Below are 16,421 nucleotides of genomic sequence, written 5' to 3'. Positions count from 1 at the left end.
AGGTTTTTCTTGTTATTTTATGTAGATTAAAAGGCTTGTTCCAAATGTAAAACTTTCCAGGACTGGTTGTCCTCTGTGGACATGTAGGGCCACCTTGGTTAGTCACTGACTGAGTAACTTTGTTGCCATTGCTTCACCCTTTTTAACACTGTGCATTCCCCAGTAACAGTTTTTTTTTTTAAATCATGCAGTGTCCATATATGATTGATTAGTTACACTTAGGGATTTAATAATACATTTAATATAGATTTACTATAATATATTATATATAATATGTTTGCATAATCCAAAAAATTAAATGGCTCTCTGAAGTCTCATCTTATTTCAAAAATCTACAACAACACTTTGTTAAGTTGTCTACATTTGGAGTACGTTAACTACCACAAGGTTGAGACTTTTCCTCTAAACGTCCAGACCTTTTTATTCATCAGTTTAGTTTTTGTCTTGACAAAGAAGTGTTGTAAAAAATAGGGCTGCAACTAATGATCACTTTCGTTGTCGATTAATCTGTCGTTTATTTTCTCAATTTAACTAGTAGTTCTTTGGTCCATAAAATGTCGGAAAATGGTGAAAAATGTAGATCAGTGTTTCCCAGACATCTTCAGCTCTCTTGTTTTGTCCACAAAAAAAAGAGGGAAAAAAAGACATCCAGTTTACTGTTGTAGATGAGTAAAGAAAACAGTGAAATATTTACATTTAAGAATCCGGAATCAGTGAACTTTGACTTAAAAAAAAACACACACCAAAAAAATACCATACTCAATCTGATTAATTGATTATCAGATTTGCTAGCAATTCATTTAATAGTTGACATCTAATTAATTATTCATTGCAGCTTTAGTATAAAACCAACTTCATTGTTTCCATCTAAATGAGCCAACTAATTGCATTTTGAACTAAAACAGCTATGAAAGCATATCTAAAAGGAAAAACATTGCTTACACGTTTTCCATTTAAGGAGGAATAATCAAGGAACTTTTTTTATTCCAGCTTTGTTAAAAGTTTTATCTATTTGACCGAGCTTTGATCTGACTCAAGTTATATTTTAATAATCTTTGATGTCTCTCCCTGACAGATCCACAGCTGGGCTCCACAGCTGGTGTGCTGCTGGAGGCTTCACCATCGCTCCACCCCATGCAGAGCGATGAGGGCCACGAGCGCTTCCTGACCGAGGATGAAGGCGACACGATCAACCTGCCGGCTGATAGGAGTGGTGACCGTCCTACTCCGGAGGCCCCAATCATCATCAGCCCACCTCAGACTCACAAACCTGATATTTATGACCTGGAGTGGAGGGCAGGGCGTGATGGAGGGAGTCAAATCAACGCCTATTTTGTCAAATACCGTAAGGTGAGGTAAAAAATACATTCTGACATGTTTCATTTTTGTACCATTGTCTTGAAGGCAGATTTTGGTTTTACCAACACATGACCGTTTGCTGAAGTGCTGTGCCTAAATCAACTGAGAATGGGCGAATGTAATTTGCTCATTAAAGTTTAAAGGTAGAGCCAGGACTTGCACTGACTGAATTATTTCCTGTTTAAAATCCCTTTTTTTCAGTAATAAGCTCACTCTGACTATAAAACTGCAGCGAAACTAGTAAAGACTCTGTTGGCAGCAGGACTCAGTTCCGCTGGAGTTGGAAATTGTGACAGAAATCTCAGGGATTGTTTCTGAGGCTGTTCCCTGTCGTTATTCAGGCTCAGACAGAGGCTGAGCTGTGGAGGATTGTAGACCGACACATGATTTTGTTTTTCCCTGTCATTTTTAGTCATGTGTTTGTGTTTGTCTGTGTGTGTGTGGCCGTCTCTGCGTGTCAGGTCGATGAAATGGGAACAGTGGTGGGGAGTTGGCATACAGTTCGTGTCCCTGGCAGTGAGAAGACCCTGCGGCTGTCAGAGCTGGAGTCCTCCAGCCTCTATGAGGTGCTGATGGTGGCTCGAAGTTCAGCAGGCGAGGGCCAGCCAGCCATGCTCACCTTCCGCACCGGCAAGGGTCAGTCCTACCACGGGCTCTCAACAAAAAATAACACTCAAACACTGTTAACAACTCTTAATAGCAATGTACCTTCATTTCCTGTGTGTATTAGGCTGTTGAGTCTTTCTTGTGGTACTCTTGGGAATAACTAACCACTGGAAGACCCCACGTCACCACTTTTCAAACACAGTTACAATAGAAAGAGCAAAATTTTCAGCTGCTTTAAACATCAACAGTAAATGTCAAGATTTGGTGTCATCTCCTCTGAGTTCAAGAGCATCTGGTTGTTTCTGGACTCCAGATTTTGCACTGACATTAAACAGGCATTCAGGAAGAAATTTATTAGAAGCAGAAACACGCATATCTTCCTCTATCAATAGCAGTCACATGAGAACAGAAAAATCTGCAAAGCACTTTGCGTTTTTCGAATTAGGGGTGTAAGAAAATATACTGAAAATATACTGTTTGTATACCGTACTTTTTGGGGTGATATTCATGATTCTACATTCAGAGCAAACCCATATAATTATGTTATGTTTGTGATTTATGGGAAAGGAAGCACATTAAAATACTTTCAACCAAGCTAACTTGGCTCAAGCGCCTAGGAAAATGAAATTAGTTCACAGTTGTTGTGGACTGAGAAATATTAATAACTGAAGTAGCAGTAGATGATTTGAATGATGAAGTGAAAACACCTAAACATAAAATGACATTTCATTACTAAAAAAACTACTTGATGGCTAAAAATGTATTGTGCACTGCCATATACTGTATGTGAGGGTAGAATATTCCTTCAAGTGACCACTTCCACCACATTGTCCGATTATAATCCTAAGTACAATCATACAATCATAATGATCAGTATCATAATCATAGTGAATGACCGAGCAAGTTTTTGTGTTTTTGAGACAAATAGAAACAAGAACAACCGCAAATGTTCCAAAAACTAACAATAATGCTATACCGCAGCAGGGTTGACAAAATGTTCCTTGGTCAGAAATATGCAAAATACTGCCAGAAACTGCAAATATGACTGTATCCCAAGGGTGGTTCTTTTACAAAATTGTCCTGGACCAAACAAATGCCAACCAGTCCAAAACCAGGCTCTTATGTCCAACTGCAGCTCCAAACTTGTCGGAATAACGCCATCTCCCCAAGAAATATTTGACCTATCCTCAATAAGCTACATTTTTTTTTGTCTTAATTGGATTTATTAATTTCAACCATGAAACTGCATTATCTGTAAAGTCTATCTTTTACATGGTGTGTGTTTGAGAACTATCTCCATACTGCCAGAAATATATTTCTGGTAGAGAAATATTAAATCTAAATGCAAAAACAAGCTGCCAAAATTTTTTTTATGTAATTAGCAATGCTTTTCCTGAAAAGTGTTAAATTTGGACACTAGTCACACCATAGACTCATACGAGCATCAACATCAGCTAAGTGTAACTGCAGAGTTGTTGAGTTGGAACCTGACGCCCACCCTGATAAAACCCGAACAGCTCCGGAAACCAGGAGGAAATTTTAGATTTCAGAGCCAACATCCGGAGCTGTTCCATGTGCTTGCAGTGGAACTGATAGCCCTGAAGACCTGTTGGGCCTTGTTTTTCTAACTTGCTTTTCTTCTTCCTCTCTCAGAGAAGAGCACCACTTCCAACAAAAATCCGTCCAAGCCTCCTGTCATCTCGATGCCCCCAAAAGCTCCAGAGGACAAAACACCCAACACACACTTTGGTGTTGTCATACATGACAGAGGTAGGCAGAGAATCACTGACTGTCTGCAAAGTGTTTTGTTGGTGCAGATGCTGGACTGTGTGCAGACAGTGATTGCGGGATGTTTCCGAGGAAGTGATGGGGCTTTCTGTCGAGCAGATAGAGTTCATGACCGGTCTGTGTTCAATAGATCTCAGAGCTTAATGTTTAGATGTGGTCTGCTTTGTTTCTTTGTGCCTCAGAGTACAAACAGTGACACAACAGTTGACACCATGTAATGAATCTTTGGATGAAACATGCTGTTAGCAGAAAGCTGTGAGATTGCACACGGCTTCAGGATCAGATCTGAGTGTGTGCTTTTTTGTGTGTGCGCATGTTTACTCACATTACAAGCTGACGTACTTTGCTGAAACTCACATTGGTCTTTTCACTAACCCTCATTTCTCTCTCTCTTACTCTCTCCTGCCCTCTCTAACTTTGTGGCTAAGAGCCCAGGCAGTAAGTACGCATTCTTCCACGTCACGCCCTCTTTTTTTTTCTTTCTCTGTGAACTTGTTCCATCCTTACATGAGTTGGGATGCAGTGATGACGCTTGCCAGTTCTCTGTGTGTGTTTTTAATTGTATTTGAAGACATTTGCACGACTCATAGGTTATTTGTTTCTGCCCCAGTACCTGAGGCCCCTGATCGCCCCACCATCTCCATGGCGACTGAAAGTTCAGTATATGTCACCTGGATTCCCAGAGCCAACGGCGGGTCTCCAATCACAGCTTTCCGTGTTGAGTACAGAAGAGGTCGCAGTGCAGAATGGGTCGTGGCTGCGGATAACATCTCACCTCTCAAGCTGTCTGTGGAGGTTCGCAATCTGGAGCCTGGTGAGCTTTCACAAACTTTTCTCTGCAGTCCAGTGAAGCATGACATGATTCCTCTGCACAGATAAGAGTTTCTTGATCTAAAATGATCATGTGATGCTGTGTGACTAGATTGCTTATCCGTCTTTATCTTTATTTTTCTCTATAGATTTTGATCAGTTGAACTTAATCTGGACTAATGTAACCCGTTTCAACCTGCATACAGTAACTCAGGAAGCTGATATTTTACAAGTTTAGTTTATTTATTAGTGACATACGACCACTTGCTCAAAGTGTTCAAAGCCTGCAATCACTGTTTTATGATGCATCAATATATTGGTCTAAACGATAGTTATTGCCATATCACAATATTTGTAAGAAGCAGATAATGTATAAGACAGCACGTTTAATATAGAGGACTCAAAAGCAATTAATTTCAGCCCTGAGCAAAGACTTCAGTGCCTCTCAACTTTAGTTAAGTATTAAAACTAAAATGAATCATTAGAAACACAAACAGCAGAATTGGGTATCACCATGACAATATAATAAGTTAGTGACTATGTTTACATGCACAGAATATTCCATTTTTTTCCCCTTATTCTGAAAAAGACAATATTCCTACTAAGCTGTTTACTTGGCAAATGAAAATTAATATTCCACTAATATTCTTGTTTACATGCAGCTGTGCATACTGTAAGTTTTCCACCGGTGGCGGACTTGTTCAACCATGTGAACACAGCCTCCCTCTTTCATTCCTTCAACCACCTTATTAAAAAGGTGTGATATTTGTCCATGTCCAAAACCATGTTAATGTATTTAAAAATGGGTGTGTTCCTCCTTCTGACCAGAAATGTGGGCTTTTCTTTTGCATCTCTACCCCAGCCCAGCAACCAGTTGTCTAGTTGGTTTGTGTACAATGATTCATTAAAGCACACAGCAGGTGTGTTGCATACTGTGGTAAAAACCCAAATTGAGATGCATATTCTGAACGTACTGTAGACATGTCCAAAGAATGCTCTTAAAACCCGAATAATACCGGCATCCCACATGTCATATTCGGGAAATGCTACATTTGGAATTAGGCCTAATTCAGAATATCCAAATAGAATATGCTGTTTACACGACCTGTATTAAATTAGCAATATTGTCATGTTCGGAATAATAGTGGAATTTAAGTGTGCATGTAAATGTAGTCATTGATAGACTCCACAGGATAATATTCAGTTATTGCTCAGCACTGTACTGTAAGACTGCCTCATTCATTGTATTACTTTCGCAGGATCCTCCTACAAGTTCCGTGTTGTAGCCATGAACATGTACGGTGAGAGTCCTCACAGCATTCCATCAAAGCCGTACCAGGTGCCACAAGCCAGCCCGCGAATCGCAGATCGTCCTGTGGTTGGACCTCACATCTCATCCACAGATGCCATCAGTGACACACAGATCATGCTGCGCTGGACTGTGAGTACACCGTTGACACAGAACACCCATAGCACCAGTTGAGAATACGTTTTGAGACTAAATTCTTACTTTTAACCTTTAACAATTTAAGCCTTATTTTTGTTGTTTTTGGTATATGATTGTATTGTATGAGACAGGAAAACTGAGCAGTCAGATTTGTTACCAACTTATTTGTAAGATGAAAAAAAAAATAAAATAAATAATAATAATAATAATGCTTGTCGTAGTTGCTCACACACAGCTTTCTTGTGCAATGAGGGATTACTACAGATGTTTCGAGTGCAATCACTTCCAGTTTTACCTCCAAATAAAGTGGTTGGTGGGGAAGAGAGGATCTGGATAAACTGCTGGCTTGTTTAAAATCTGCCGGATGGCTTGTGCTTCTTGTCTTTTTGTTGATGTCCTATAATGCATAGGTATAATCATAAAATATCAGGGCCTACCTACCTTTGTGTTATTATTTTTTTATTCTGGGATTTTACAAGGTCAAAACTTGAGACTTAAATGCAAATTTCGAGTCTCAGGTCCACATTTTTGAAGTCTAACTTGAGTTAGACTTGAGAAGTGTACAGCTCTGTAAGAACAAGTAAATGGAAATACTAAAAATAAGTACCTCAGAGTATAGTATTTACAACAGTACTCTTAAGTAAATGACATTGTAACTTTCTGCCACAGTAGACCAGCCAGTTTGGTTGATGTAGTATTTTTTCCAGCTGATTTACCTGTTTTTGAGCTGCTGGTACTTCTCTGGCAGCCGAGGTTCAATCAGACCTTTAATTGATCTGCTGTGCTGATTAGAGCTCTGCTTTAACAGAGATTAAGAGGCCCTATCCATATACGTTTTGATTCCGCTCTCTTCAAAGCTGTTTCTCCTCCGCACCACAGTTAGGGCTGCAGATGGACGCAGATAGTTCCCCAGATTTACTTAACCTCAGACGGTCTCATTATTTCCTGAACTTTAGATAGAAAGTGCAATCACAGTCTTGCTTGCAGCCCTCGACATCTGCTGATAACAAGCTCCACCATTAGTTGCCGGAAAATTTCCTCTCTTTGTATAATAATTGCCCACTAGATTGCGGCAGTCTAACATAATCTTTTTTCCATCCCTATCCAGTATAGTCCCTCGAGTAACAACAACACTCCAATCCAAGGTTTCTACATTTACTACCGGCCCACGGACAGTGACAATGACAGTGACTACAAAAGAGATGTGGTTGAAGGTGAGTGGAAATGCAGATTTGGATGTTTGTGTGTCTGTTACCACTGAAGACTGAGTGTATGGCTGTTGTAGATTGTTTGTCGACAGCCCCGTCCTGTTCCGGATGTTAAGCTCGCGCTCTGCAGATAAACTTGGACTTGGGAGAGTAATGGATACTCCATGTCAAGAGAGTGGTGTAGTGAAGAGGGGCATTTCTGCTGTTTGATTTATAGAGAGTGCTGTCCCTGGGCAGCGGGGCTTTCTGAAATCTGTTTTTAATAAATGGTTGCCAGAGCTGAAATATGAGCCCGGCCAGAGGAGAGGGGCTCAGGTTGCTGGGTGGAATGCTAACAGTGGAGCCTGGTACAGGAAGGAAAGGAGGGACGTCCTTTCAGTCCGCTCAGCTCTTTAATATTTGAACGTCTATAGTTTTCCACAATGTCCGCAGTGTCAGTGTGTGTAGGGCTGGAGCGAGCACTGTTTTGGTCAAAAGATAAATTCAGTAAAAGGTCTAGGTTGCATATAGGATTTCAATGGCTATATTTCCATGTTTAGTTATGCCGTGCTTCCACTTGATATCTATTTATTTAGATTTTTAACCCAGACATCCAAAAACTTTTCAATCAGTCCAGCACCAACCACTAAAATTTAACTTTGGCACCCCTAGTATCAAAATCGACACTGTAGCAGACACAACACATAGACTTCACCAGTTTTTGCCTGGATTGTCTTATGACTTGTCAATCATTTTGAAAATGTGCTTTATTTTATTTTATTTTTTTTATCTGTAAATGTAAAAAAACATCAGTACCAATATGATAAAACAATGATGGATTTGATTGATTTCATTGATTTGAGGAACATCAACATGTTTCTCTACATAATTCTCTTTTTTGTTCATGTACTAATCAAAGTTCCTAAATGAATCATCATCTTATGTCTTAGCAAAAGTAGCCATTATAAGAAACTCGCCTTAGCAAAACTAATTATCGAACACAATACTCAGTGCCAACTTTTGGTACCCAGCCCCACATGCATGCTGCAGTCACTTCCCCCTTAGATATTTTGTGCATGTCTTGTTTAAACATATTTGAAATCTGTGATTGAGCACAAACTGGTGTTTATTTGTGTATTAAACTTCTGCTTCTGAATTGACTCTGACTTACAGCCCAGAGTAGATTTAGCTTCAGCAGCAGCTTTCTTTTATTGTTCCCACTTTCAACCATTAAAATCTACCTTGGGGCAGAGGTAGCACTTGTGCGGTGATTTATTGTACTTAATATGAAAAAAACACAGCAAGAACGGCAGCTTCTTTCAGCCTCATTTGTTGGAAATGTAGCATTTCCATGTTGGAGATTGTCGTCTCATCTGTGATTTTCAAAGCACGTAGTAGTGTGATTGTGTGCGGTAGTGCAGCAGTTGTGTGTGTGTGTGTGTGTGTGTGTGTGTGTGTGGAGTGGGAATACTGGAGGCAGGCCAGCACAAACATGAAGCTGCCATATATGGAGCTCATCTAGAGTAAAGCAACTGTCTGGGCCCTCGTGGGACTGACGGAGTTAGAAAGAAGGGTGGGGGCACTGGAGCAAAGAGAGAGGGGGGTGAATGAGAGAGAGAGAGCGTAAAAGTGCATGACCTGAAGTGTGAGACATGAAGAGAAGGTAGAGAAGGAGGGAAATACTGATAGTGTGTTTACACAGGATTTGGAGCAATGTGAGTCAACGCCAGCTCATAGAGGAAGTGATTTCTCACCTTTGTCCCCCTTCTTTTCCACCTCCTTGCCTCCTGCCTCCTCAGGTGTAAAACACTGGCACATGATTGGACATCTCCAACCTGAGACCTCCTATGATATCAAGATGCAGTGCTTCAATGATGGGGGAGAGAGTGAATACAGCAACGTCATGATCTGCGAGACCAAAGGTAAGAAAACATAAAACTTTACTGCACAAGAAATCACTTGTGCGTCAACCAAACCTCCACTTCATCAGAAGTCCAGGCATGTTTCTGCGAAGGTTGTAACTTTAATAAAGGGTACTATCGCCATAATTACACAACGTGAATGTACTGAGTTTTATGAGACCAACAACAATGGTTTGCATTCTATAGTTTGGTACTGTGTGATTTTCCTTTGTTGCTAGCGGGTAAAAAGGTGTTCCTCATGTCCCCTCCTGCCTCCTCTCTCTGCTGCAGCACGTCAGTCACCGGGGTCGCCCAGCCAGCACCCCATCACCCCACCTTACCCCCACCCCCAGGACACACCCAGCCCACCTGGAGGTCTGCTGTACCTGATTGTGGGATGTGTTTTGGGAGTGATGGTGCTCATCCTGCTTGCTTTTATCGCCATGTGTCTGTGGAGGAATCGCCAGCAGAACAACATGCACAGTGAGTTTATAGACAAACTAAACCTGAAGCTAACGTAGAGGAAGTATAACTGCCGCCTACAGCATGAGATTTTGGATAATGTGTTCAAAAAACATCGATTATAAACTTAAGCTGTGTTCCCTTTCTTTACTGTAGTTCACTTTAAAAGTAGTTTGCAGCACCAGCACACAAAGAGTTAACTCCTTTTTAAGTGTCTCATATTTAAAGGTAGTTGGCCCCAAGACAGCATGTGCAACGTATTCCAAGTGTTCATAGTACATATATGGATCCCACAGCGCTTGCAAAAGTGTTTGCCATTGTTGGATGGACTCTTTACCAGACCTTTTGGGTCTGTAAATAGTTGGGGTTTTGCAGCTTTAAGATTTTGAGAAAAGAGTTAAGGTTGAGTCACAGGTGTTGACTTTCTTTGTAATAATTCATATCAGAATGAACTGAACAATAGAGCTGATTTTTTTTTCAATACTTGTGGCAATATGTTACCTGACTTTCAGTACTGATACCAAAACAGTCTCTTTTTTTCCATAATCTTGTTATAATAAATGTAAACACAGTGTTGTATAAATCCTTTCTCTCATCATACAAAATAAGCCAAACTCCTCAATGTCCAGGGTTTAAAGTAATTTAAGTAAGTTAACACAAATAGCATTGTAAAACCATTACCAACATCTAAAGTGTGCAAAATTATGATTTTTAAATAGTTATCTGATAAAGACAAATTAAAAGAGACTAAGAAGAATCTGACAAAGAGTCAGGGCCAAATTTTAGTACTTTATAAACTGTTCTATGACATAAAAAAGACAGCATGCTGACAAATGACTAAAAGTGGCTCCTCAGATGCAGAAAAAAAAGATACATTTAATTTCTATTCAAAAGGTTAAAAAAGTGTGGGGGATTAAAAAAAAACAATGAAAGTAAACAATTCTTTCAGAGGATCATTGTTAGCTAAATATACCACTTAATGCTGTGTTTCTGTGAGTAATAATTAGGCCGTCAGAGGACTAGCAAAAGCCAAAATAGTGTCGTATTGTTAAAGTTAATGCTGGTCTATGGACAGATTCTGGTCTGTACAGAAGACATATTAAAGTTGAATAGCTAGCTCAGTCGATAATTAGATGATTTTTCCTTTATCTAGACTAGATAAACTTTCTAAATTGTCTCTACCCCTATCCTAACCATTCTGCCTCTTAATCACCTCCTCTCTCTCTCTCTCTATCTCCGCTGTAGAGTACGACCCACCTGGCTACCTGTACCAGCCAGCAGAGATGAATGGTCATGTCCTTGAGTACACCACACTGCCCGGCACCAGCCGCATCAATGGGGGCGTCCATGGGGGGTATGGGCACAGTGGCCCCATGTTACCACAAGGGTGCCATCACCTCCACCACAAACTCCCAAACGGCTTGGCTCTGCTCAACGGCTCTGGCAGCATGTTCTCACCTGGCCACCCACATGGCCATGATGGCACCCTGCCCCACAGCAACCGGGACTGCGAGCACTCGCACCCCCACCACCACCATAATGTGAGTGCTGCAGTCCAGACACCACAAAGTACTCCAAACCTAGAGACTGGATGCATTATTCCTGTCCAAGTATTAAATAACCACATACGGTATTTTATATCAGCAGCTGCAAATCCAGTTTGCTTTGGCTAAATGTAATGTTTGTGTTCTCTTGTCAGGGTGGAGGCATGTACACAGCTCTTCCCCAGACAGAGTCATCTGATTGTATGAGCTGTCAGAATCTGTGCAACAATAACAGGTAAGAGAAGAAATCTTAAGAATCTAATTTAGCATCGCATTAATGGAGATCTTTATTTTTCAAGAACTTGTTAGTGTTAATTTGTCAGAAAAAAAATCAGCAATACAAAAGTCAAGGCAAGAATTGGATCTGTGAAACACACACACACACATATGCGCACACACTTACACACACACACACACACAGAGACACACACATTTCCCCTCCTGCTAGTCTTGTTTATGTACTTAAGGGTCCCCAGCATCACAGTTTACCCTGTGTGCACCCAGCCAGCAGACCTAATGAGCCCTGTGTTTATTTACCTCTGGCTGCTGGGAAAAGAGGGGGTGTGGTCACAATCCAATCATGTGCTGATAGTGGGAAGCCAAGTTCAGGGAAACATGGTGAAGCTTGCTGTGTGCAACTGTCTGCGTTTGGGAACTTCATCGGAGAGCAAAACCACAATGTGTCTCAGTTATTTAAAGGCAGTTAGACTGGACGTTTAATCTCCGGTTGAACTGTTGAAAATGCTTTTTGCAGCTGTGTAAGAGTGCTCCAGTTGTGTTAGAGCTGTCATTGTTTTGTACACTGTTAGGGGTATTAACACAAGGGTTTTCTGTGTCTGGTGGAAAACCCACAGATATCTGCAGAGAGGAAGAATCAGAGTTCTCACAGTGGGTGAGCACTCAGCAGTACACTGGCACCTTTATAAACGAATGTCCTGCATTTCTTTCCATCTCCCGCTGTCTCTAAACAGATGTTACAATAAGACCAACGGCACTTTCTCCAGTGGCACTCTGCCTGTAATGCATCGTGTGGCGCCTTGCCAGCAGGATGGGCTGGAGATGGTGCCTCTGGGACAGGTTTCGTCGCAGTGCCACGGCCCTGACAGCCATATGCACTCTGCTGACCAGGGGGCCGACGCAGGGTACCAGCCAGACGAGCACAGGGAGTCCTCGCCCTCACAGCATTCCTGCTGTCTGGTTGGGAACAATGAAAACTGTCCAGCAGACAACACTGGTGAGACACATTTTTATACCAAATGCCCACAAAATCCTTCCAAGTATTTGGACTTTTTCCTCCTCCACCATTTTTTCTTCCTCTTGTATTTTCAGATACAGTGAACTGCAACTGACTATGATGATGCATTTGAATTTACTTATTATTTCAGAAATTCTATAATTAAAAGTAACTTTTGGATAGTCTTTGATTAAAAAAATATTCTAATCATGAGGCTATAGAATCAGACTTAAAAAAATAAGAGCATCTTCAGGCTGGAATGCTTTTATCCTCTTCAGCATTGCATATAATGTTGTGAAATCCTTTTTCCTTATTGTCAACAGGTACTATTTAGTATAATAATGGAATATGATCATAGAAAAAAAAGGTGACAGTAATGTTTTAATAATGTTTTTCTTGTTTTTTCATTGCAGTATTTTTTATGTGAGAACACTTTTAAGTTTTTGGATGGTAGTAGTATCTCTTAATGGCGGCTTGTGGCCAGTGAATATTTCATGATAAATGTAGGAATAATGCAGAATAACAAAAAATACAGTCAGACTGACTTCTGCAGTAACCTATGAGTACAAGATTCATTCAACACGTAGTTCATTGCAATCTTAAGCTTGGATAGTTTAAGAAATTGTTGAATTTTTCAAGAAGTCGGTTTACTTGCTGTCTTGCTGAGTCAGGTGATAAGATTGAAACTATTCTTATGTCTGTCAGGTAAACATAATGCTATGGCCAGCAAGTGATTGGCTTAGCTTAGCATAAATACTGGAAAATTCTTATGTAACTTCCTGAAGTCTTGTCATCAGCCCGAGGTTGTAGCTAGTGAGACTCCAGGCAGTCACATCTCCCCGCCAAGAAAAAAATCTGGCAAATTGTCTTGAAAACTTCAACGTGTCCTTTTTTATCTTGTGTGGATTCAACGGATGTGGGCTAGCTGTTTCTCTGTGCTTCCAGTCTCTGTGCTAAGCTGAGCTAACCTGCTTGTAGCGATAGCTTTATATTTACTGTATAGAGTGGAGTCTTTAAGCATATTTCCCAAAATGTCAAACAATAGCCTTAAGACATTAGAGTTATAAACTGATTCCAGGGGAAGTGAAAACATTTACATGGTTCAAAACTATTGTGAAATCAAACTCTGACAGTTCTTCTTATTTTTATGCCTTACTAGTAAGTTTTTATGTTACCAATCCTCATGTTTTATGCAGACCAACTGTAGCGTCACCACAAATTACATTGTGGGCCACTCCTGAATCTGTTCCTGTCTTTTTTAATATGAAGTATAAACCAAAGACTCTCCTCTCTCTCCCTCTGTGCAGCTGAGGAGGAGCTGGAGTGCATGGACACGGAGGGGCCTGTGGTGTGCTGGGAGAGTCTTGGCCTGCCAGACTTGGACTGTGACGAAAAGCCTGGGTGGATCTCCAGCAGCAGCCTGGCAGGCGAGCTGATCCAGCCGAGCCCACAGGAGGTCTGAACGCAGCCCACACACAAACACACTCTCCTGCAGTGTGGAGGGTTTAGAGAAACCAGGTAGAGAGACTGGACGAGAGACAGTGGTGGAAATATCACAGTGGAAGAGGACCAGTGATGGGATAGTCAGAGACACTGCATGTTACGGTGACAAGGCCACAAAACTTTGGATGGACTAAGCTGAGATGAGCAAAGTGTGAAAAGAGAGCGACTTCAAGAGACTGAGAGCAAAGCCAGATGGAGAGAAACACAAAGAGCAAAGGAAACGCTTCTAAAGACAGAAACAATATCCCACTGGAGGGAAGACTCTCATAAAAGATCAAAAACTCTTGAGATGACTTATTTATTTTTTGTAGTAGTGAAATATTATTTCATATGAATGTATCTGTTTTAAAGTAAAAAAAAAAGTTTGTCTTTTATATTATTTATGCCTTTTGGATGAGAAATACTTTTTATTTTTTGTTGTTTTGTCCCTCTGTGTTCCACTCAAGTGTGGAGATTAGCAATTGTCTGTGTAAAGTTTGTAATAATATAAAGAGAAGATATGGAAGAGTAAACAACAACCTGTTTTCAATGTCTTTCCTCCCCTCCTTTATGTGCATGTGCAGCGCCCAATGAATGATTGCCATAGTGAATTTCCTGGCCTCGGTCCAAACCCATCGATATTTCTGGCAGGCCTTTGATGTGGCTGTGTGATGGGCTGTTCCACTGCAGTGACCCCTGAATGGGGTGAACACTCCCTTCACTGTTCAGATTAAGGCTGCTGCTCTTTGCTTCAGTGAATACTTGATAGCTCATCACTTAAAGCAAAATGCACTGTTGCTTTCAGAGCACTGCTGACCTACTGGCCCCAATCTGTTAGAGAAGTGGAATAGTTGCATTAAAACAGAATTGTTAAGCGTTAACGGCCCCCTCACATAAATCTTTGTATGTTAAAACCGCTCTGGTGCTTGTGACAAAATACTCTCCCATCCTCCTTAATTTTGAGATCACACAGGTAAAGCGTGTTTGACCAGGTGAAGTTCTCCTGTCAGGTACAAATCTCCAGCCACAGGGAGAGCTTCATCAAAAGTTAAACACAATCTGTGTCATGAATAGCAGCAAATGCTCCAACCAGAGAAAACTTAATTGTTGCTCACCAATGTGGCATTCTTGGTATTAAAGGGTCAGTTTGCCCAAATCGTAAAATGTTTTTTCACTTAACACTGACAAAGCCGATTGTATCATTTCATGGTACCGACAAAGAAGTTGGCCCAATTAGTGAACGTCGACATCTGTGAATTATCAAGAGTAAAAGGGACAGTGTTTATGGAAAGACACAAGGCTACACAAACAAAATTTCCATCACCTCATTTGTGCTTTGTTGGAGGCGGAAAATCTCAGAAACACAAAACTTTAACATATGAAACCCAAACTATCTGCACTGTTGTGATTTGGTCAAATTAACCATTTTACCAGCATTTCCAATTTGTGATTACCCTTTAGGGTAATCACAAATTGGATTACCCTTTAGGGTAATCACAAATTGGGAATGCTGGTAAAATGGTCCATCTGTCCCAGTTTAATGACATTACATTTCATGATTTCTAGGAAATGAAGGTTGCATTGCCAATTGGAGCTGCATGCAAAGTTGTCTACAGTGGCAATCCTAGACAGGGCAGGTAAAGAAGCCTATCTAGGCCCTGTCCTAACTAATGGTATCCAGCTGTCATACGGTAGCAAGAAGGGGCCCCACTTTTGGTGGCAGTAGCAGTGCCCTGTATAGTGCATTTATAGGAGGTTTCAGGGGGTTTATAGTTGTCATTTCAAAATATGCTAATATGAGTGGCCATTGAGAGGCTTTTGTGCCTATTTTACAATTTACCTGGTTTGCCTCACTTCACAGTGCGCCCCTGACTGCCTGGCATAGCTTTAACATCTCGCTGGACAATGGTATATTAGAAACAGGCAGAAGGTAATTCTGTCGTCAAAAGTCACTGTGTGCTGCTACTGATGTATGAAAATACTGCTGAGAACTCATTCATAAAAACAGTTGTAATATGGTCTTCTTAGGTTTCAGCCTGCCTTAGCCAAACCCATATTCTGAAGGCTTAAACCCTTCATTGGTTTTAAAATAATCTCCCTGGTGTGTTGGCTGATTGGAGTTGATAGGATTGCAGCAGGCAGATGACAGGGCTGGCCCTGCTTCACTGAGGATGACTGCGGTGCACGCTTTCCATGCCTGGTGCCTGTCTGCCTGTGTTTGTGCCAGATTCAGCTGCCAGTCCTCAGGCCCTGGCTCGCCTGGCATCTCTCCTCCCTCTGATGGTATACGGGATATTCCTGGCACCCGGATTTACTCGCCTGCTGCTGAGGCGTGGCATAGCCTCTTCCGGCTGTTATTTTTAGTCACGATGGAGGCTGGTGGCATGCATTCAGTTGACTTGACTTAAACTTAATTCTTTCCCAGGAATAGCCTGTAAGTGTTTCAGATGGACACTGATTTGATTTCGTTTTTGAGGTGCGAATCCAAAACTAAAAGTGGCTTACAGACCAGAATGATGGGAAGAACTGGCCACACTCTTTTGATTTTTTGTCTTATTTCCATACTGTCATTCGAGTGTCCATCATGAATCCCTTGCTGCC

General features: G+C 41.1%; 1 protein-coding gene across 1 annotated transcript in view; it reads left to right on the top strand.

Moving 5' to 3' along the window:
- The window catches only part of cdon (cell adhesion associated, oncogene regulated), a 34,590-nt gene extending 20,308 nt beyond the window's left edge, over nt 1-14,282 (top strand). Inside the window, exons 8-19 of the mRNA XM_049575771.1 lie at nt 1,076-1,350; nt 1,821-1,995; nt 3,619-3,735; nt 4,364-4,567; nt 5,823-6,004; nt 7,119-7,224; nt 8,997-9,119; nt 9,390-9,581; nt 10,806-11,101; nt 11,260-11,339; nt 12,076-12,338; nt 13,646-14,282. Of these exons, the coding sequence (XP_049431728.1) occupies nt 1,076-1,350; nt 1,821-1,995; nt 3,619-3,735; nt 4,364-4,567; nt 5,823-6,004; nt 7,119-7,224; nt 8,997-9,119; nt 9,390-9,581; nt 10,806-11,101; nt 11,260-11,339; nt 12,076-12,338; nt 13,646-13,800 (2,168 nt within the window). The 3' untranslated portion in view covers nt 13,801-14,282. The remainder of the gene's footprint in view (nt 1-1,075; nt 1,351-1,820; nt 1,996-3,618; nt 3,736-4,363; nt 4,568-5,822; nt 6,005-7,118; nt 7,225-8,996; nt 9,120-9,389; nt 9,582-10,805; nt 11,102-11,259; nt 11,340-12,075; nt 12,339-13,645) is intronic.
- The last annotated feature ends 2,139 nt before the right edge of the window (nt 14,283-16,421 follow it).

Source organism: Epinephelus fuscoguttatus, linkage group LG5, assembly GCF_011397635.1.
Source record: "Epinephelus fuscoguttatus linkage group LG5, E.fuscoguttatus.final_Chr_v1".
NCBI classification, from domain to species: domain Eukaryota; kingdom Metazoa; phylum Chordata; class Actinopteri; order Perciformes; family Serranidae; genus Epinephelus; species Epinephelus fuscoguttatus.
The sequence above is the reverse complement of the archived record's forward strand: the minus strand, read 5'-3'. Positions and strand labels throughout refer to the sequence as shown.